This window comes from Lycorma delicatula, chromosome 5, assembly GCF_047948215.1.
Source record: "Lycorma delicatula isolate Av1 chromosome 5, ASM4794821v1, whole genome shotgun sequence".
In the NCBI taxonomy this organism is placed as follows: domain Eukaryota; kingdom Metazoa; phylum Arthropoda; class Insecta; order Hemiptera; family Fulgoridae; genus Lycorma; species Lycorma delicatula.
Window position 1 is genome coordinate 180,073,491 of NC_134459.1, and position 24,637 is coordinate 180,098,127.

Genomic DNA, 24,637 nt, shown 5'->3' on the forward strand with positions numbered 1-24,637 from the left:
AAAGAAACCACTCAAACCCTAAGGAGAATAAAAAGACAACACAATAAAGACACATTGAAGTCAACAGAAATAAGAAGAAACAAAGTCGATAAAGCTAAAAAATTAACCTGGTACACTTGCAATAAAAAATCCCCATCAATAAATGCAAAAATAAGACACTATAAAACAGTTACAATACCAGAAGCCACATATGCAGCAGAAACACTCTTTCACCTGAAAGAACAATCAAAGACACACAGACTCCAGAAAATCTAAAGAATTGGAAGAAACTGCATCAATAACAAGTACCAGAAAGATGGGCAGCGTGGGTTGTGCCCAACAAAGAATAAGAACCCATCACTGATACCATGCATAAGAGGAGACTAGGATTCTTTGGACATATCCTGAAGAAGCAAGATTCAAGACTTCTGAAACAGCTAGTACAGAACAGTCTCAACTTGAAAAACACCAAGACAGGATGCAGATGGAGCAGAGAAATAAGAGTGGATCTGAAGGACTGAAGTAAATCAGCCTTACACCAATAGACACCACAGATAAGGTAAAAATAAACAAGAAAAATCAAGATCAAAAACACTCACTTCACACTTAACAAGAAAAAACTCACAACATGAACATTTTCAACACTAGAAAGGTGCACAAAGATCAGAACGTATGAAAAAGTACTGGGAGGACTGCAAGGTCGAAACAGTCCCATCAAAGACACTTAAGTGGATTGACTTTAGTCAATCCATTGAATGGATTGACTAAAGTGATCCTATGCGGTCATAAAAGATAATAATAATAATAAATATATATATACATGTATAATATAGTAAATTTCTATAATATAAATGTTATTATATTACTGTTGTACTGGAGCACTGCTTACAAGTTGCTCAAACAGTAGCTACTTTCAGATCTCTAATTACCTCCTCATACTCGTATTTAAGTGTATATCCTTTGTTATAATTCAATTATTTAAATGTAATAATATTGTGCCTTAAGTACAATTAATGAAATTTATATTATTCAAATAAATATAAAAATAGACATGTATAAAAACAAAAAGATTGTCAATTACTTAATTTAATTCGTTTAAAAGAAAGATAGTAAGGAATATGTATATTTTTAGTACATAATATTATAAATATGACATGTAGTACTTACAACATAATGTTATAAATATTTTACAACATTTATTCCATGTCTTTCAGATTATCAGTATTTAAAAATTTGATGTCATAACAGCCAACAACACAAGTAACTAAGCCATTTATGTGAACAGCTGTTTTGTGTTCAGCATGTGCATCCTGGAGGAACAGTTACATTATCGGCTTATATTAGCAGTTATCAACAATATCAGCTTCTTAATAACTAATGAAGCATTGTTGTTGACATAGATGAGGTTTATCAAAGATGAGAAAATATATCAAGAACTATTATTCGCTAGAAATTTAGAAACATGCAAAGGGAGAAAGATATATAATACCCTGGAAACATTTTGCGATGAAAAGGAAATTCTTTTGAAGAACATTATGTCAATTGCTATTGATAGCGCTCCAACTATGACAGGACGTCACAAAGGCTTAATAGCATACTTCAAAAATAAAGTTCTAGATGTGCTTGCTGTACATTGTGACATTCATCGCCAACATTTAGTTGCAAGAAACTTGAGTGAACGCCTGCATACATCGCTGCAATATGTTATCAGAACAGTTAATAAAATCAGAAGCAACTTGCTAAATGACGGATTATTTAGTCAACCTTGCGTTGCCGATGATGAATATTTCAACAGCTTGCTGTTTCACACAGAAGTGTGCCGGCTATCAAAAGGTACTTGTCTGACTTGATTTTACGATCTGTTTGATTTTGAGATAGAGTTCCTGAAAAACAAAGAACAGAGTTGTGCAACGATCTTATTACATCGAAGAATGATACTGCGTATTTGAAAGACTTATATAAATTATTTAATGATGTTAATCTCCGGGCTTCAAGGCGACAACTTGAACTTGATTAAAACAAAAAACGTTACTGCTTTGGTAGTCAAACTGCTATTACATAAGAAATATTGGCAGATGTGAATTTAATACTTCCTTAATTTATCAGCAGTATCCTTCACCAACGACGACTTGCTTGTTTACTCCTAACACTTGGAGAACCTCCACGGTGATTTCAAAGAACGATTCCTGAATATTTTATACATGGACATACCAAACTAGATGTTGGATCCATTTTTAAATGTTAAACACAGCAGAATCATCCCAGTTAGAAGAAGAACTTATAGAGCTGACAACAAATGAAGGAATAAAAATAAAATTCACGAATGGCTACCAAGAATTTTGGTTGCGAAAGCCAATCCTGCAACTGTACCCTGGATTACGGTCAATTGTTCAATGATTTCTGATAGCATTACTAGCGTCATATTTGTCTGAACGTGGATTTGGCTGCACGTTCCCAAACACAGCGACTTCGGCTGTTTTTAAGTAAATTTGAGCATAATATTAACAAACTTCTCCTCTATGAATCATGAGACCTTGCCGTTGGTGAGGGGGCTTGAGTGCTCAGGGATACAGAGTAGCTGGACCGAAGGTGCAACCATATCGGAGAGGTATCTGTTGAGAGCCAGACTAAGGAATGATTCCTGAAAGAGGGCAGCAGCTCTTTCAGTAGTTATTAGGGGCGTGAGTCAGGACGACTTAAACGGCCGTATCAACATCACTCAGTCCTCTGAGTACTGCGCAGCTGAAAGCAATGGAAAACTACAGCTGCTTTTTTTCCAAGAAAATGTGGCTCTCTGCATTTTCACATAGCAATAATGGAGGCGCCTTCCTTGGTAAAATATTCCGGAGGTAAAATAGTCCCCCGTTCGGATCTCCGGGTGGGGACTACTAAGGAAGGGGTCACCAGAAAATTAAAAAATAACATTCTACGAGTCGGAGCGTGGAATGTTAGAAGCTTGAAAAAGGTTGGTAGGCTAGAAAATTTAAAAAGGGAAATGGGTAGGACAAATGTGGATATAGTAGGAATTAGTGAGGTTCGGTGGGAAGAGGAAGGCGACTTTTGGTCAGGTGATTTTAGAGTAATTAACTCAGCGTCAAATAATGGGCAGGCAGGAGTAGGTTTCGTGATGAACAAGAAGATAGGGAGGAGAGTGGAGTATTTCAAAACGCATAGCGATAGAATCATTGTAATAAGGATAAAATCAAAACTTAAACCGACAACGATTGTTAACATCTATATGCCTACAAGCGCCCATGATGATGATGAGGTAGAGTGTGTATACGAAGAGATTGATGAAGCAATTAAACACGTAAAAGGAGATGAAAATTTAATAATAGTTGGAGATTGGAATGCAAGCATTGGAGAAGGCAAGAAAGGAAATATAGTGGGTGAATACGGGCTGGGCAAAAGGAATGAAAGAGGGGACCGACTTATAGAGTTTTGCACGAAGTATAATTTAGTAATTGCAAACACCCAATTTAAAAATCATAATAGAAGAATATACACTTGGAAAAAGCCAGGCGATACTGCAAGGTATAAGATAGATTATATCATGGTTAAGCAAAGATTTAGAAATAAACTCGTTGACTGCAAAACTTACCCTGGAGCAGACATTGATAGCGACCATAATTTGGTGATAATGAAATGTAGATTGGGGTTTAAAAACCTGAAGAAAAGGTGTCAGATGAATCGGTGGAATTTAGAGAAGCTTGAGGAAGAGGAGGTAAAGAAGATTTTTGAGGAGGACATCGCAAGAGGTCTGAGTAAAAAGAAAAGAATGGGAGAATGTTAAAAAGGAAATTCTTAAATCAGCAGAAGCAAACTTAGGCGGAATAAAGAGAACTGGTAGAAAACCTTGGGTTTCAGACGATATATTGCAGCTGATGGATGAACGTAGAAAATATAAGAATGCTAGTGATGAAGAAAGTAAAAGAAACTATCGGCAATTAAGAAATGCTATAAACAGGAAGTGGAAACTGGTGAAAGAAGAGTGGATTAAAGAAAAGTGTTCAGAAGTGGAAAGAGAGATGAACATTGGTAAAATAGACGGAGCATACAGGAAAGTTAAGGAAAATTTTGGGGTACATAAATTAAAATCTAATAATGTGTTAAACAAAGATGGTACACCAATATATAATACGAAAGGTAAAGTCGATAGATGGGTGGAATATATTGAAGAGTTATACGGTGGAAATGAATTAGAAAATGGTGTTATAGAGGAAGAAGAGGAAGTTGAGGAGGATGAAATGGGAGAAACAATACTGAGATCTGAATTTAAGAGAGCATTAAAAGATTTAAATGGCAGAAAGGCTCCTGGAATAGACGGAATACCTGTAGAATTACTGCGCAGTGCAGGTGAGGAAGCGATTGATAGATTATACAAACTGGTGTGTAATATTTATGAAAAAGGGGAATTTCCGTCAGACTTCAAAAAAAGTGTTATAGTTATGATACCAAAGAAAGCAGGGGCAGAAAAATGTGAAGAATATAGAACAATTAGTTTAACTAGTCATGCATCAAAAATCTTAACTAGAATTTTATACAGAAGAATTGAGAGGAGAGTGGAAGAAGTGTTAGGAGAAGACCAATTTGGTTTCAGGAAAAGTATAGGGACAAGGGAAGCAATTTTAGGCCTCAGATTAATAGTAGAAGAAAGATTAAAGAAAAACAAACCAACATACTTGGCGTTTATAGACCTAGAAAAGGCTTTCGATAACATAGATTGGAATAAAATGTTCAGCATTTTAAAAAAATTAGGGTTCAAATACAGAGATAGAAGAACAATTGCTAACATGTACAGGAACCAAACAGCAACAATAACAATTGAAGAACATAAGAAAGAAGCCCTGATAAGAAAGGGAGTCCGACAAGGATGTTCCCTATCTCCGTTACTTTTTAATCTTTACATGGAACTAGCAGTTAATGATGTTAAAAAACAATTTAGATTCGGAGTAACAGTACAAGGTGAAAAGATAAAGATGCTACGATTTGCTGATGATATAGTAATTCTAGCCGAGAGTAAAAAGGATTTAGAAGAAACAATGAACGGCATAGATGAAGTCCTACGCAAGAACTATTGCATGAAAATAAACAAGAACAAAACAAAAGTAATGAAATGTAGTAGAAATAACAAAGATGGACCACTGAATGTGAAAATAGGAGGAGAAAAGATTATGGAGGTAGAAGAATTTTGTTATTTGGGAAGTAAAATTACTAAAGATGGACGAAGCAGGAGCGATATAAAATGCCGAATAGCACAAGCTAAACGAGCCTTCAGTAAGAAATATAATTTGTTTACATCAAAAATGAATTTAAATGTCAGGAAAAGATTTTTGAAAGTGTATGTTTGGAGTGTCGCTTTATACGGAAGTGAAACTTGGACAATCAGAGTATCTGAGAAGAAAAGATTAGAAGCTTTTGAAATGTGGTGCTATAGGAGAATGTTAAAAATCAGATGGGTGGATAAAGTGACAAATGAAGAGGTATTGCGGCAAATAGATGAAGAAAGAAGCATTTGGAAAAATATAGTTAAAAGAAGAGACAGACTTATAGGCCACATACTAAGGCATCCTGGAATAGTCGCTTTAATATTGGAAGGACAGGTAGAAGGGAAAAATTGTGTAGGCAGGCCACGCTTGGAGTATGTAAAACAAATTGTTAGGGATGTAGGATGTAGAAGGGTATACTGAAATGAAACGACTAGCACTAGATAGGGAATCTTGGAGAGCTGCATCAAACCAGTCAAATGACTGAAGACAAAAAAAAAAAAAAAAAAAATTAAAATGTAATAATGTGTTAAACAAAGATGGTACACCAATATATAATACGAAAGGTAAAGTCGATAGATGGGTGGAATATTTTGAAGAGTTATATGGAGGAAATGAATTAGAAAATGGTGTTATAGAGGAAGAAGAGGAAGTTGAGGAGGATGAAATGGGAGAAACAATACTGAGATCTGAATTTAAGAGAGCATTAAAAGATTTAAATGGCAGAAAGGCTCCTGGAATAGACGGAATACCTGTAGAATTACTGCGCAGTGCAGGTGAGGAAGCGATTGATAGATTATACAAACTGGTGTGTAATATTTATGAAAAAGGGGAATTTCCGTCAGACTTCAAAAAAAGTGTTATAGTTATGATACCAAAGAAAGCAGGGGCAGAAAAATGTGAAGAATATAGAACAATTAGTTTAACTAGTCATGCATCAAAAATCTTAACTAGAATTTTATACAGAAGAATTGAGAGGAGAGTGGAAGAAGTGTTAGGAGAAGACCAATTTGGTTTCAGGAAAAGTATAGGGACAAGGGAAGCAATTTTAGGCCTCAGATTAATAGTAGAAGAAAGATTAATGAAAAACAAACCAACATACTTGGCGTTTATAGACCTAGAAAAGGCTTTCGATAACATAGATTGGAATAAAATGTTCAGCATTTTAAAAAAATTAGGGTTCAAATACAGAGATAGAAGAACAATTGCTAACATGTACAGGAACCAAACAGCAACAATAACAATTGAAGAACATAAGAAAGAAGCCCTGCTAAGAAAGGGAGTCCGACAAGGATGTTCCCTATCTCCGTTACTTTTTAATCTTTACATGGAACTAGCAGTTAATGATGTTAAAGAACAATTTAGATTCGGAGTAACAGTACAAGGTGAAAAGATAAAGATGCTACGATTTGCTGATGATATAGTAATTCTAGCCGAGAGTAAAAAGGATTTAGAAGAAACAATGAACGGCATAGATGAAGTCCTACGCAAGAACTATTGCATGAAAATAAACAAGAACAAAACAAAAGTAATGAAATGTAGTAGAAATAACAAAGATGGACCACTGAATGTGAAAATAGGAGGAGAAAAGATTATGGAGGTAGAAGAATTTTGTTATTTGGGAAGTAAAATTACTAAAGATGGACGAAGCAGGAGCGATATAAAATGCCGAATAGCACAAGCTAAACGAGCCTTCAGTAAGAAATATAATTTGTTTACATCAAAAATGAATTTAAATGTCAGGAAAAGATTTTTGAAAGTGTATGTTTGGAGTGTCGCTTTATACGGAAGTGAAACTTGGACAATCGGAGTATCTGAGAAGAAAAGATTAGAAGCTTTTGAAATGTGGTGCTATAGGAGAATGTTAAAAATCAGATGGGTGGATAAAGTGACAAATGAAGAGGTATTGCGGCAAATAGATGAAGAAAGAAGCATTTGGAAAAATATAGTTAAAAGAAGAGACAGACTTATAGGCCACATACTAAGGCATCCTGGAATAGTCGCTTTAATATTGGAAGGACAGGTAGAAGGGAAAAATTGTGTAGGCAGGCCACGCTTGGAGTATGTAAAACAAATTGTTAGGGATGTAGGATGTAGAGGGTATACTGAAATGAAACGACTAGCACTAGATAGGGAATCTTGGAGAGCTGCATCAAACCAGTCAAATGACTGAAGACAAAAAAAAAAAAAAAAATTAACAAACTAGTTAAAGCACATCAGATTCATCTTTCACATTAATGTAGTGTAATTTTTCAATTGAAAGCTTTGTTGTTTTTAATTATTGTATCGTTATACTGAATATGCTATCGCTATTGTTATATAACTATATATACATTTTTTTTTTGTTTAACCTCCAGGACCACAATTAGGTATTACTTCAGAGCCTGAGAAGAATGACTTGTAGCATGTGAAAATGCCATGCCTGACTTGACCTCCAGATGATACAATTGTATTATTTTTAAACAATTTTAATACTACTACTTCCAAATATGATTAAATATTGCCTATTGCTTATTTTTTCACTGTGAACATCATCTTTATTTTAAAACTTATGATAAAAAAGGTATAATTTTAATTTTTAACCAGATATTGAAAGAAAATGCAGTTCTTAAACAGTTGCAAGTTTTATAAGAATTGAAGATTTCCATTAAAAAAAAAGTTTGTCACCATATTGAAAAACAACAGATTCCATAAATGGTAGTAGGGTGTTTTTAACGCAATCAAAATTGAGGAAAAGTTCCCCATTTAAAGTTCTTCAAAGCTTTTCTAGTTTACAAATCCCAATGGCACCATACTTTTTTTTATTTAACCTCCAGGACCACCATTAGGTTTTACTTCAGAGGATGAGATGAATGATTTGTAGGAAGTGTGAAAATGCCATGCCTGATCGGTATGGTGGCATACTTAAAATGAATCATGTATAAATGCAGGAAGTAGTTCAAAAAGCTTATTTTACTTGTTTGATTACTACATTTTTTCAACATACACTTGAAAAATTAATTCCACTTCTACCTTTCTGTGTTCGGGTAATAATTAACCATTGTAGAAGATTACAATTAAATCCGTCAAAGATTTTATTCAAACCTTTCAATTTGTCACATTGCAAGAGGCATACACATCTGTGTTTCTGGTAGACTGATAGGTTAGAAAAGAATTAATAATGTGAAAATCAAAAATATAATAATACTTTTAGCACAGGTTTCACAGCCTGATAAGAAGTGGAGAGGGTAGGTGTTATATTTGACAGAATTCTACATTCATTTTTTTGTTTTTGTTGATATTACAATAATTGATAATTTTCTTTACATCGATTGACATAGAACACTGAGCTAGCTAGTACACCTCAAGTGTCCTAATGTTAATTCAGACCGTTCCATACAATTTAAAAAAACATTTAACTTCAAATATGCGATTTGAAATTAAATACAGAAATCATAATCGTTACTGAAAGTAATTTAAGTAAAAAAAAGAAAAGAAAACAATAATCATAATAATTCCTATTCAGGTTTGATAGAATGATTGCAATCAGTAAAGGTCTCATTTCAGACTGGCTTGAAATAAAGTGATAATATAGTATCAAAGAGATCAACAGAAAGAGAAAATAAAACAATAAGATATGAATGAAAAAACATACCAAATGAGAACTTTATTAAGAGAATAACATCATAAGTTGTTGATAATAAAATGCGGTTAAATACTGAAGTAATTAGTGAATTGTCCTACCTGTCATTTGCAGTCACAGTTTTATTAACATCTGGTAACACATCAGGAAGTTTTAACTGATCACCACTCCACGATACATGGCAATTACAATAATACTTCAAATAGTGATGGAAACCCCATGCTGCAGCGACACCAGTAGATGCTCTGATCTTAACAGATTCTGATTCATCAGTTTTAAGAATCTGACAAAAGTAATCATTCCAATGGTTAAAATAAAATATATATTTTAAATGGTATATAAATTATGTGAAAATTATTCTCATTATGAACTTTCAATAATCACTATACACTCTTAACAATGTTAAATATTACACTAAAAACTACAAAACAAAGGATAAAAGCGTACAACACAGAAGGTCACAAATAGATTTATTAAAATTTCTAAAATGAACTTTTTTAATTCAAAATTTAGCTTAGCATTCTATTTGTATAAAATGTTGTACAATTATTTTTTAACGTCTCATTATTATATTAAAAAAAAAGGAATTGTACAATGATTTTTTTAGGTCACATGGTACTTTGTATCTTCCCAAAGTTAAATATGCTATATTCATGTTCCTTTTCTCAGCTCCCTATTAGCCTACAACCTCGAATTTTTGCATATGTCCTTTTGGATCTTTTCTAATGCTGCTGACTTTTTTCCAGACACATAATTAGAAAATCCATCTGTACAAACAACTTTTGTTAATCTTTCCTTTAGGATCACAAATTTTGTTTACTGTCAAAATTTCAGACATCTATCTTGAACCAATCCTGAGAAAAAAAACATTTGTATTGAAAAAATCAATTTTTCAGAAAATTGAGTTTAAACAAAGTATGCGTTTTATAACTTGCCATACTGCTAAAACACTTCTGCTCCATATGATGGATTATCTGCATCCTCCTCTTCATCAGCAGTAGTTTTCTTCGATTAAATTTGCTTTTTTGCTTTCTTTATTTATATAGACATCTTGTGTTTCCCTTTTTGCATCTAAAAGAAGTAAATTGTCAAGTTCCTTCAACGCTTTTCTAGTGTTTACTCCGGGATTCAAAACAAAAGTTTTTGTAACACTCTAACACGCCCAGCATTAAAACTTATAAATCATGCATTCCAAATGAGAAACTTGTCAGTCCAACAAATACCGTTTTAGAGATATGCATCCACGTGATATGCCATGTTAGGGTTTTGTATCGGTCCATGCAAACATTTTACTAACAGCTATAGATCAGCCAAACTTTTGAATACTGGTTTGATTAATGTAGCTACTATTTGAGGTATGGAGTTTTTGTGTGAATATGGTTTTCCTTGTATTTCGGCTTTTCTATATTTATACCGACTTTGAACCCCAGTCAAGGGTTACGTGCTGGGTTTTTGTCGGTTGATGTAAGGTGAAAGTATATCTCGCCTAAATAGCCCGCTTCATCTGATCTACACTGGAGAGATTTTACCTGAGAGCATTACCATAATATGACTAAGTTGTTTATTTCTTTGTCTGGCAATCTACCTTTACCTGTAATTTTTTTCCTGACAATATAACATATTTTATTTTCAGAACATAACTTTCTCAGCAGGGACTCCATCCTCTTTTGAATGTGGCCTTTTTCTTATGTTAAAGAGTTGGAGGAACCCCATGTACGGGTGCCAAAGCAGTGTCGAACTTGCTAACAGGTTCTACAAGATGATATTAGGTGCATATGTATTCCTGCACGCTAGTGACTAAACCTCTATCTCTGGCTATCCCCTTCCTGGTACAGCTGGTGTGCATTTCATCAGGAAAGGGGTAAAATGCCCATACACAAAATCAAACAACACGCACTGAGTCACATACATGAAGATCACATAAGGCAAAAGTGCAACACACACACGCAACGCAACACAACTTATCAGCAACCACAAACTACACACATCACATGTCACATCCACCTCCTTAACAACCGATCAAAACTTACTTCAGCAAACAACAGTAACACATGAATCGCACACCACGTGCAGACACACACTCAGCCACTGACATACAACATACCACTTAACCACAGGTCACAATCAGATTCATAAGAGTAGTGTCCACAACCTCATCACGGCCAGGCGATCCCCACATGTGCGGGGAACCTCCCTAAATGTTCAGCCAAGAGCCTGTTCTCCCAAACGACCTCTGGCGACCCCTTCTTCGCCTGTCCCTGCACGACTCCTCCCAGGCATACAGCTCCTGCATTACTTTCCTGGCCAACATTGCTACGGGTGTCCAATTATTTGCACTTTCAGGCATTATTCGTTGCACTTCCCCAGGTGAAAACATATCCCTTTTGGCTACTGCATGCAACGCTTCACTCCTATGATCCTTGAATCTGGGACAGCTGAAAAAAACATTGTATGCTGTTTCATCCACACTCTCACAAACCAAACAACATGGGGAGTAGTCAAGTCCAAACCTATAAAGGTACTCTCTAAACCTCCCATGGCCTGCCAGAAACTGTGCAAGACAGTTATCCAGCAAGCCATGGGTACACCCGCACCAACCCTCTAGGTCCCTGAACATGCGGTACATCCATCGACTCTTCTCACTACCATCCCACTGTCTCTGCCATTTTGTCCACTCTTCCATGATGGAACTGGCCAATCTCCTTTTTTCAGCGGGTGTTACAGCACCTTGTTCTTTTATCCTCTTCCTACGAAGAATTTCAAAGTTTACCGGTAATATTTCCGCTCAGACGTCCGCAGCCTCGCGGGAAACCGTGCCGTGCGGTACGCTGCTGTGATTCGGAGACAGCTCCTTCTTTTTATCGTTCGACAGCACCCCTATATTTACCGTATTTAGTGACTCTTCGCCAGACTTCAGCACCATATAGTAGTACAGAGGACTCGAGGCCAGACAGCAGTCTCCTAGTCTGCTGGCTGGGTCCACCGCTATTTGGTGGCAAACAAGCTATTAGCCGCCTCACCTTTTCTGCCTTTTGTCATGTCACGTCATCATAACATGAGTGCCAAAGCGTAACCTCGCATCCACGAGGATTCAAGGCTTTCGGAGGGTCTCCCTTCTCTATACGCGCTCAACCGGCCCGTCCGTCGCCTCGCAGTTGAGTTTGCGGCCGTTGAGATAAGAAAGGATTATCCTTCGAAGGTATGGGGGAACTCTCCTGTTCACCAGCTAGGTCCAGATGGTACCGTGGGTCACGCAATTAAAAGCGTTGCGTACATCCAACGCCACGAGCACCCATAACTTCTTTTCACGAGTTGTTCTTCTCGCTATACCCACAACATCCGTCACCGCATTTAAGGCCGACCTCCCTCTACGAAATCCAGATTGTTTGTTCGAAAGCCCTCCTGCGTCCTCTATAGATCTAGACAACGTCTGTTGCAGTGTGCGTTCGAATACCTTAAGATATTGTATCAATCATTGCCAGAGGTCTATAAAAGGACGGCAGCACCGGATCCCCCCCTGGCTTAGGGACCAGTATCAGGCACTACCGCCTCCATCTCTGGGGGGTACACTCTTTCTACTAAACAATTGTTATACACCCTCAAAAAGGCACCGGGATCAGCCTCGGCCGCCACTTGCCCAACTGTTGCCCGGTCCCGGCGCCTTATCCAGTGGGATCCGTTTAACTGCAGCCACTAACTCCTCTTCCGTGTGAAGCGGTGGGAGATTCGCATCTTCTTCCATCTCCTCCAAAGTTCCATCCCCGTGTGGGAACCGTCCATCTATTATATTCTGGACCTCACCGGAGTCCAGGGTCAAAGGGTCTCTGGCTCTCAATACCCTTTTAATAACGGTCTGATACGGTGTCTTTAACAACGGTCCTAGATACATTCTAATTTTTGTATTCTTTCAGTGTCATTTGGAGCTGCTTCAACCACAGACGCAAAGCCGTTGCTGTCTCCATCTCCAAGATAAAATTAAAAAAATTCACAATCAAAAACAGGAAAAAATCAAAATTTCTTCCTTGAAAAAACTTTTCAAATCTATTTTTGTATCGAATAAATTTTTTTAGTCGTTTCAACATTTATTTCTTATAATTAAATATATATATTTAAACTAAAATCGTCAAAATTCCAAAATCGATTTTTTGGAATTTTGAGTACCATGTGACCTTAATTTAACGTTTTAACTTAATATGGCAAGTGTGTTGTTTGAAGCATGTATTATAACATAAATGTTATGATAACATGTTTGAAACGTATTGTTTCTCCCCGATAAAAAATCTGATGTGGACACCAGATGATGACTTCCTTGTAGGCCTGTTAAATTACGTATACACGTTTTTTTAAAATGAAAAGTACATAAGATTTTGTTTCATTAATAACTTCTGATATTTTGTATTTTTTTTTATTGTTATTATTGAATTATTATTTATCGTAAAATATTTTTTACAATCAGAGGTTAATAATTATTAATAAATCAATATATTTAAATTAAAAAAAAGAAAAACAGATGAAATCTGATTCGAACCGATGTGCCTTTCCCTTCTACGATCCAAAAATTTCATTAAATAAAATTTCATTTGGCTAAAACTCTGGAACCGATGAATATAAGTACCACTTATGATTAAACGTAATAAGCTCTCGATGAGGGCCTATTACAGAAGTTACGAAAAAGTCCAAATCAAAATCGTTTGGATTTTGGGCTTTTTTTGAAAACTTTTGGTCCAATAGATTGCACTCAAAAGAGGAGGTGCACAAGTAGATGTTACAAGTCCTGTATCCAAAATTTCAACATCCTACTTCTAATCGTTTTTGAGTTATGCGAAATACAAACGTACGTACATAAATACATACGTACGAACAGAAGTCACGCCGAACTAGTCAAAATGGATGTAGGGGTGGTCAAAATGGATATTTCTGTTGAAATCTGAAAAACTAAATTTTTCCCCATCGCAATACTTACTTCGTACACGAAAATAAAAAAGACTTTTTTAAAATAAACCGGCAAAGTACCGCGTGACTTTACCGGCTATGCCAGTCAATTATAACTTTCATTAAAGTAATGAAAAAAAACCGCATCTCATTTTTGTTCTGAAGTAAAATACAGATGGCAAAGGTACTTTAATTTTAACTGCCCTGTAAATTATGAAGAAAAATAAAAAAAAAAAAATTAAAATTAAGAGTTACAATTAAAAAACAAATTTTTTTTTTAGGAGGAGAATAAATTTTAACAAATATTTTTCTAAAAATATTCACGTATAGGTTACGCTTAACAAATTCGCTTAAGTAAAAAGTTTTCTTTAAATCTAACACCACACAAAATAAGAAATTTCAATCTTAAACGATCGAGACTGTAACATGATCTTACATTTAAAGACAGAGTCTCAGTCTTTAAACATTTCAATATCTCGACACAAAATGAGTAAAAATCCAAAAACTGCGACGCTACATTAAAAACCTCACAATTTGTCATAAAACCTTTTAATTTCCATATTTACGTGAATCAATACGTCGCTTAGATCGGGAGATTGCAGCATTAAAAACAACAAGAGTGGCTGAGAAACAGCCACTTTTGTGGCTGTTATTAAGCGGAATATTTCGGTTCGGAAAAATCGTAGAGACAAAAAAAAAGAAGCTAAAGCTAAAGTCTTAAGCTTTTAAACGATTTTAATGCAATTTACTGAAAAAATTTCGTTCGTGGTGAAAAGGGCTACATCTTGCAAGTGGATCTTGAGTATCCACAATAATTGCACGATCGTCACAAGGATTACCCTCTCGCACCAGAACGATTAGTACCGACCTATGATATGCTGTCCCTCTATTTGAAGGACATTAAGAGATGTCCCGTAAAGAAATTAATGACAACATTGTACGACAAGGAACGATACGTTTTACATTACAGAAATTCAAAGTTGTACACTCGACTAGGACTGAAAGTGAAAAACGTTCACAGAGTTCTGGAATTCTCCCGGTCGCCTTGGTTGAAACCGTACATCGACTTCAATACTGAAAAGCGTACACAAGCACTAAACAGTTTTGAAAAGAACGTTTTTAAGTCGATGAACAACGCGGTATACGGCAAATCCTTGGAAAACATACGAAACAGAATAGACTTCCAACCGATCACTAGCGAACGTAAACTGGATAAGGTGATAGCAAAACCGAGAGTTAAGGCTTGGTACATCTATAACAAGAATGTCGTCGGGGATATTCCTCAATCGTCCGATCTACCGTATTGGACATTAGCAAAACGATCATGTACGAATTCCACTATGACTACATGGTGGAAAAGTACGATGATAACATCAAGCTTCTAATGACCGATGCGGATAGTCTGATGTATCATATCGTGACCGATAAAGTTTACGACGATATCCTTCACGATATAGATAGGTTTGATACTTCAGACTACTCCCGCGAACACATGTGCTATAGTAATACCAATAAGAAACGACTTGGTAAATTTAAGGACGAGATGAATGGAAGAGCTATTGTGAGTTTGTCGGTCTTCGTGCTACGATGTATAACATTCTCGAATTCGACAAGAAGGAGAAGAATATTGCAAAGGGTATTCCTAGAGTATCAATTGCAAACGATCTTAGACACGATCTGTACAAAAAGTCTTTTTAATGATTCCGTTACGTACACAAGCGCGTACGGAATCATAAGCACTTTGCACAATATATTTTCTATTAACAAGTCAAAGAAATCACTTTCGCCTTATGACGATAAACGTTACATATTAGAAAATAAAATCAAAACGGTTCCATACGGGCATTACAGTATAAACAAAAGGAAACGTAAACTCCCACCCAAAAATGACAACATCACTCCGCAAAAGAGACGAAGAACCGTAAACGAAGTGCTCATAGCCCTCGGTCGTGACTATTGTAGTCCAAGAACCGTAAACGAAACCCTAGTAGCCCATGACCGTGACTATTGTTAACTTTTTTATCGTGCGAATATATTGCCTTTCTTAAAAACCATTATGTATTACTATAACTAAAAAAAAATTACGTATGTAATATAAAATAAATCATTGTATTGTATTATATTTTGTGTTATTTTTTCTGAAGTATAAAACCCTACATACCTCCTCATAAAACTTCTGAGCATTAATACTCTAAATTCCATTGTTCTGATAAAAAATTTAAAATAAATTCGGTTAATACTCTGGTATTGTTATGCCGAAATTCTATTAATAATTGATAGTAATCTTCTTTGAATAAAAAAGCTGCACCAGGTGGTGATGGTGATACCCTAAATAGAAAACGTAAATTTTCCAAGATTGTATTTAACCCCCCCCCTCCCACAACACTCCCGACTTTACCCAATCGACACTTAATTTTTACTCCCATTCCCGAAAAAATATTACATAATATCCATACTTAAAAAAAATACATAATAACCACAATTTAAACAAATATTACATACCTTTCTAGTAGTGTATAAATAGGAGTACGGCGTCAGTTTTGCTCTCCCCTTCCGCGGGGAGCGCTAGTGTCGCGTCCGCCATGTTGGTTTTTCCCTGTGGGAATTTCCCTTTTCCCTGAGCGGGATGTTTGAAATTCTGCAGGGTAGCCAACTTTGGTAATGTGTGTTCGCTTTGAATATTATTTATAATTAATTCCAAGGTTTGTACTGCTGATGATCAGCTGTTGTGTACCGGTCGGTTTGAATTAAATAAATAAATAATATTTAAAGTGAGAAAAAAACCAGATCGGCTAGGGATTGAACCTAGACACGGCTGACTGACTGACGCCTTAGACCACTCGGCTGCGGCGGCTTCCCTGTGCGGATAGTGAAATAAGTTGTATATAAGTCGCGGTCGACGACGGCGGCGGGCAGACAAGCGACCATCTTGCGACGTCACACCTGGCGCGCAATACGGTATGCCATCGTTTGACTGCGAGTGTGTGTGTTTGAAATAAACGTGTTTTAAGATATTCACCATATTGTCATAGAGTGCGATGACTGGGCGTGCGTGCGTCCACGGAGACAGACATCTTTACCGTGCACGATCCAACGCTCAACTGAATAAATGACGAAATGATTTTAGTTTAGGTGAAGTATTTTTTTTGTCACCTGCAATGCTGTCCACCAATCACAATGTCTGAAACCCAGTACGCACCTCCTCAACCTGTGATTTATAAAATCGCATCAAACCAGTTCACACTGGTGAACAACCGACCGAGTCGGATTAAAATGGATAATTAAAGAAAACGGTTACATTTTTTTAAATCAGTTCCTTTTACGTGTATATATAAAGTCTAAATACGTAATAACTCCTTTTTAATTTACTTTAAATATGACATTATAGTATGATATAAAAAAATGTTAAACAAATTAAAAGAAATGAAATATTTAATAATATAAAATAAAAAAATTATTAAAATATAAAAATGAATAAAATATAAAAATTATAAAATATAAAAGAATAATATATAAAATTAAAAAAAAAATGATTAAATATAAAAGATTAATATATAAAAAATGTACATCTTCATGTTCCATCACCAATCGTCATCATCACTGAAACACACAAACAAACAAAAAAAATTACTATTAAGTTTGTCTAAAAAAACATATGTTACTATAAATATTTTGTTTTTTGTTTGTTAGAAATCATAAAAAATGCAAGCTAATTTAGCCGTCGTCCGTGCAATTAATGATAATGTCATCCGTGTTCGATGGGACCTAACTGAGTTCGATGAGATATACCTTCTGTCAACACTTCAACGATACAAGACTGATATCCTAAACCGTTTGAAGGAAGAAGGTAGACGTTTCGACGTCAACGTAAAATGGTAACTATTTACAATTATCAATTATTGATTGTTATATTAACAATATGTTTTTATTTTACAGTTGTAAAGAAAAAAATATATATAGTTGTAAACATACTAATACTTTTTTTCTTTTTTTTTACAGGTACGTTGCGGCAAATGTCGAACTAACAAAGCAGACGCCTCACGAAGGTGGAGTAGAGACGGCATATACAAAAGTATATTTGCACGTAAAGACGAAAACAATCGTAAACATGGAGGAGAACACCGTCGTTGTTGATGACCAGTGGACGGATTCCGTCGAAAAAAATCACCGAGACGTTAACGAACTTCATCAACAATGGATCAACAACCGAGAGTTAAAGCTTGGTACATCTATAACAAAGATGTGGGAGTAAGTCTGAAGAAAACGGAAATATTCCTCAACCATCCTATATACATCGGATTTACCGTATTGGACATTAGTAAGGCGACCATGTACTAATTCCACTATGGTTACATGGTGGAAAAGTACGATGATAACATCAAGCTTCTAATGACCGATGCGGATAGTCTGATGTAATCATATCGTGACGGATAACGTTTACAACGATATCCTTCACGATATAGATCGGTTTGATACTTCAGACTACCCCCGCGAACACATGTGCTATAGTAATACCAATAAGAAACGACTTGGTAAATTTAAGGACGAGATGAATGGAAGAGCTATTGTGAGTTTGTCGGTCTTCGTGCTACGATGTATAACATTCTCGAATTCGACAAGGAGAAGAATATTGCAAAGGGTATTCCTAGAGTATCAATTGCAAATGATCTTAGACACGATCTGTACAAACAAAGTCTTTTTAAAGATAATGTTACGTACACAAGTTCGTACGGAATCAGAAGCACTTTGCACAATATCCATTCCATTAATCAGTCTAAGAAGTCGCTTTCACCGTACGACGACAAACGATTCATTTTACAAAACAAGATAAACACAGCTCCATACGGTCATTACAGTGTAAATAAAACTAAACGTAAACCACGCCAAACCAACGATAACCCAAACCATCTAAAGAGACCAAGAATCGATCACGATGTCCTCATATCCCACGGTCACGACTATTTCTTTTAATTATTGCCTCTTTTTTGTACAATCAGAATTTAAACTGTAAATACAAGTAAAAAAATATATATGCTATAGTATTTATTGTAGAAAAAAATATATATGTAAAGTTATTAAAAGAAATCTAATATAAGAAGTATAGACTTAAAACATGTAATATATATAACGTAAGAATAAAAAAATAATTTCTTAATTGAATTGAATTTAATTTTTCTTAATTACTTGAAAAATGTAGTTATTAAAAAACATTTATTATATATAACGTAAGAATCTAATATAAGATTATAGACTTTAAAAAAACATGTAATAAACAAAAATAAAAAATGTAATATATATATAACGTATGAATCTAATATAAGATTATAGACTTAAAAAATGTAGTTGTTAAAAAAAACATGTACATAGATGTAATAAACATACACAAAAAAATTTAATATATATAATGTAAAAATAAAAAAAATTTCTCTTAATTGAATTGATGTGTATTTCTTATTATAACAAAAAAAAGTTATCTACTTACTCACTGTCACTGTCACTATTTCACGAAGGACTCTCCCATAGATTCTTTATGTTTACCGATTTGCGGAAACAAATTCAACTGCCACGGCACCCTGGCGCGACTGATATACTGCTCAACGGCGGTTCTGGTGGCCCCAAGGGTCCTTAAACAAACTATAAACGAGACAGGTAGAAGAAAGAAAGAAGGATGTGGTATTGATAGGTTGCATTTTTTAATTTCACGGTCTTTTGAGAACCTTATCTCTAATTTTAATATCGGGGCCCTTTACACCCCGTAAGTGTTGTGTTGTACTTGTCTTTTGTGTCTTAATGTTTTGTGTAGTTTGTGCTTTTAAATAAAATGTAAGGGCCCTTCACTCCTTACATATGTCGATCCAGATGGTGATAGTAATTTCTTTTAAAGATTGTGACGAGGGCTAATGACCTTAGCAGTCGATGCCCGTAAAAATTCAGATAAAAAAAAGATAAACGAATAATAAATTTAACTAATAATAAATGAATATTAGGTCAGTGAAGCACAATACTAATGTGAAACGATGATGCGCGCAGCTAATATATAAATAAGTGAGTAGAAGATAGAAAATGTTTTATGTATGTATATTTCTTCTGTCTTTGTTAATCGCATATATAATAGTATACTATTCCATAAACACACACACACACACACACACACACACACACACACACACACAATAGATTAGTTATATATAATTTTAATTAAGTAAAAAAAGGAAGTCAAGTTTATTTAATCGCAAAAGAAAAAGAGACGGCAAATAAATAGTCTATCGTTTTCTTTTCTATACAGTTAATAAATATGTTTTTTATAAAGCATCAGAGAGATAAAAAAAAGAAATATATTACTGTACAGTTCTATGTAGTTTAATCGCTAAAGAAAAAGAGATGGAAAAAAAAGTCTATCCTTTTCTTATATATACAGTTAATAAATATAATTTTAAATGTGTCAAAGAGAGAAATAATATTTTTTTGTTAAATGCAAATAAAAAGAGAGAGAGAGATGTTACTGTACAGTTGGTTTAATTAAAATGCAGTTTTCAAGAGAGAGAAGTAATACTTCTATGTTAGATGCAAGTAGAAAGAGACAGAGATATGACTGTGCAGTTGCTTTAATTGCATGCGGTTCTAATGAAAGAAAAGAATGGGGAGATAAACGCACTATATATAACAGCATTTTAATAAAAAATATCGTATGGGGCTCAGACAAAGAGACATTATTGAGATTGTATAAAGCATTGGTTCAATCTAAACTAGACTACGGATGTATCGTATATTCATCCGCTAGAAAGTCGCACTTAAGAAAGTTAGACGTAGTTCATAATAGCGGAATAAGATATGCAACAGGCGCTTTCCGCACAAGTCCGGCGGCTAGTCTGATGTCTGAAGCCGGAATAATGCCACTACATTATAGAAGAGAGATCCTTTTGTTAAGATATGCAGCAAATGTATGGGCTTTCCCTGCTCACATAAATAATAAATTGTTTACGAATCATCCTATGGCTGCAGTATATGAACATCGTGCTACCTATTCCAGACCAACCGGAATTAGGTACCACGAATTAAGAAGAAAATATGAAATTGCTATACCAGAGACACTAGCAATTTCTACTAGAGAAATACCGCCATGGCTCTTGCCAGCGGTAAATACAAATTTGGATCTCTCTCAAGGAGAAATAAAAAAGAAACCAGCAGTGATCATCCAGCAGGAATTTTTAGCAACCGTCAGTAGTTACAAACATATTAGAATTTATACTGACGGTTCTAAAACCGAACATGGTGTTGGATGCTCGATATATGTAAATGAAGAAGCCCACTTTTGGAGACTGCCAGATGTGGCCAGTGTCTACACGGCAGAACTCACTGCAATTCAGCAAGCTCTTCGCTACACTGAACACTATTGCGAAGAGAGAGTGCTAATATGTTCCGATTCATTAAGTGCACTCGTCGCAATTCGGAACAAGAACATTAAGGATGTCTTAATTGCAAACATCCTATCCATTTTATACGTTTTAAATCAACGAGGACAGCGATGCGTATTTGTATGGACTCCGGGGCATGCTGGTATTACAGGTAATGAAATCGCAGACGAAGCTGCCAGAAAGGCAACAGTCTGCGATGATTTGGATACATTTCCTGTAAGAGTGGCAGATGTTAAAAACCGTCTAAAAAACATAGTAAAAAACAAGTGAAACGCTGAATGGAGGAGTTTAAATACAAAATTAAACTCAGTTAAAACTTCTCCTTATAAATGGAAAAGCGACTTTAAGTTGACTCGCCGAGAACAAGTAGCGGTGACCAGACTTAGTATCGGTCACACGCGATTAACAAATTTATATATGTTAACCGGCGAAGTGAGACCAATGTGCGGTGTTTGTAATAAAACACTGACAATCAAGCATCTAATAGAAGAGTGTACCATATATGAGGACCTCAGAAAGAGGTTCCGTCTTACAAATAATATTAGTGCTGATCTGGATAATGGAAATGAAGAAAATATAGTTGCATTTTTACACGCCAGTGGACTTCTTAAAAGTCTATAAAATGGAAGTTTAAAGCTGTGGTAAAAGATACTCTAAGCGGTAGTATTATATATACATATAAGGGAGTCTCGAAGCGTGGCACGTATAGTGACGGGAGGTAGCCCTCTTGCCTAGGCCATTTTGGCTCACCTGCACTCAAGAGCAGTGAGTCGGGGTGTGTCCAATGATGGCATGGGGGACCCTCAAGGGTGGATTGAGGGCGCGAGGCTATGAGTGTACGCCGTGCATGCCTACGGCCTGATATAAGAAGGATTCAACTGCCACGGCACGCTGGCACGACTGATATACTGCTCAACGGCGGTTCTGGTCGCCCCGAGGGTGCTTAAACAAACTATAAATGAGACTTCGTAGAAGAAAGAAAGAAAGATATGGTATTGTGATAAGTTTAATTTTAATTTCATGGTCTTTTGAGAACCTATCTCAAATTTTAATATTGGGGCCCTTTACACCCCGTAAGTGTTTGTGATTGTCCTTGTCTTTTATGTTTTAATGTTTATTTTGAAATTTGTGTTTTTAAATAAAATGTAAGGGCCCTTTACACCCTTACATATGACGATCCTGATGGAGATAATAGTTTCTTTTAAAGAATGTGACGAGGGCTCATGACCTTAGCAGTCGATGCCTATAAAAATTCAGTTAAAAAAATAAATAAATAAATAAAATGTTATATTGTAATTGCAACATGCGGTTTTTTCTTTGTCACTATCTAACGGTTAAAATATTATTTCTTTTAATAATTTCGCAAAATCGACTGGAATTACGGCGAAGTCGTATACAACGACGATATCATGAAGGCGTTATGTTCGCAGTTTGCCACGATATACACCAAAGAGCTGGAGAAAATGGAATTTTTGCGTTGGTTTCATAAAGATGTTCGTCAGATACCGAACGACGCACCGAAACCGAAATTAAACTTTATCGTGAATTGTCCGTACCACGCCGCGCACAAGGCGAGTGGAAAATGTGCGCTACATTCTGGTTGTTTCTACATGGAGTGGTTGAAGTTGCGTAAAAATCCGTTGGATCTTGTGAGGGAAGCCGATCGATTGCGTTCGTTTGTGAACACAAACGCAAAAAACAAAGAGGAATTGGCAAAAACGGTTATTACTATTCCTTTAACGAATTGTGTATAAAATGTTGTTGGTGTAATGAAATGATGGATGTGCATCACCACTCAATTCGTTGTCAAGACTGCATCAAGGAAAACGTTCCGCTTTCGTTTGAACATGTAGTTCCACGTCGAGAACCGCTGTAGAGCTGTCTGCTGCAAGATGTTGATGAATCAACATCTTTGGTTAAAGATGTCAATTGTAGTTATAGCCTCCCTTCTTGGCATTATGCCAGGAATATTATTTATGCTTGCACTGAATCACTTAAAAAAAATTGCAAAAAAAAAATAAATAAAAAAAAATAAAAGGAATAAAAAAAAAATTCGAGTGTTTTACAGTAGGCCTATTGGGGAGAGATTTCACTCACGTACAAAAAAAAATCTTAACGCGCCACGGTTACTACCTCGTGGGTGGTGTGGAAACGTAACCAGATTTAAAGACCTCCCGATGTACAATTTCATCCCCAGTTTAGCGATGGATGTTGATATAGCCTCATCGGTGTGGACGATTAGATTTTTTCCGAATCGACGCGTAAGAATGTTGCGTCATCTTATGAAACTTACAACCGCTGCGTTTCCACACGCAACAAGTATAACCGCAGACGTATACCTCTTCAATACCGTTACAGTGGTTTTTAATTACGATGCTACTTACGCTGAACTTTACAACGGATTACAAGAATATTTAGACAGTTTAAAAATCGATACCGTAGACGGAATGTGTAGACATTATATTCGATATAGTGGTTGTGGTGGGGGGTACGGTATAATATAAAACCACAAGGCAGTAGACAATCATTCAAGCCTTAACGATGGAAGTGTCCACATGGATGGTGACTTTCTTACCGACTAGTCCGATAACAAATCTGAGCATTTAAAGGATATACTAACGGTTCGATTTCCGATTTCAATAATTACAGAAACTGAGACTTTACCAAATAATGTACTTTTAGAAATACCGTACAAAACACACATTCAAGATATTGAAAATGAACTGACAGATATGATTGATTGGATGTGATGAGCGAGTGTGATATGTACATATTTTTGACAAAAAAATAAAAAACTTAACGAAAGAATCGCAAAGACCAGTCGTAACTTGAACGATTACAAAGAAATATTGTTTTTCTGTAAAAAATTATCGGATTTGTATTAGTGATGGAGAAGACTTTTACCGATTCGGTTAACGAATTGAAGTTTATTGCATCGTATATTTGTAAATATTGTTTTATGATGCTTGTTGACTGTGGTGGTGGTGGGTGATTATGATGATAAAACACATGCTATCGATTGTAAGAAATTCGACTATTGCGGACGTGGACTACCACAATAATTGTGTTCGTGCGATTTGATTATTGAAATCGGGAAAAGAATGTATGAAAAGAATGTATTGTACGTGCAAATAAATACGAAGTGTTACGGGAAAATCCGTTTGCCTGTAGAGTTATCGGCGGTAACGAACTCTACCGATTACTTTGCAAAATTGCTGAGGGGTGTGGAGGGGATATAAATATCTACACGGTACCATCGTTAACCAATCATTTGAGTGTAAGCTCTGCGGGTGTGATGATGGATGCCATATCATTTGTTAACGCTTTCAACGATGAAGATTGTTTTCTCAAGAAAATACCGTGGAATAAGTTGTCCGATCTTCATGTTGGAGTAGACTATGTATTGTTGGATATGAGAAAGG

The 24,637-nt window shown here is 35.6% G+C and overlaps 1 protein-coding gene across 1 annotated transcript in view; it reads right to left on the reverse strand.

Annotated features, from left to right (window-relative positions):
* Positions 1-24,637, reverse strand: part of Naglu (N-acetyl-alpha-glucosaminidase) — a 104,594-nt gene that overhangs the window by 61,220 nt on the left and 18,737 nt on the right. Inside the window, exon 3 of the mRNA XM_075367675.1 lies at positions 8,970-9,151. Within this exon, the coding sequence (XP_075223790.1) occupies positions 8,970-9,151 (182 nt within the window). The remainder of the gene's footprint in view (positions 1-8,969; positions 9,152-24,637) is intronic.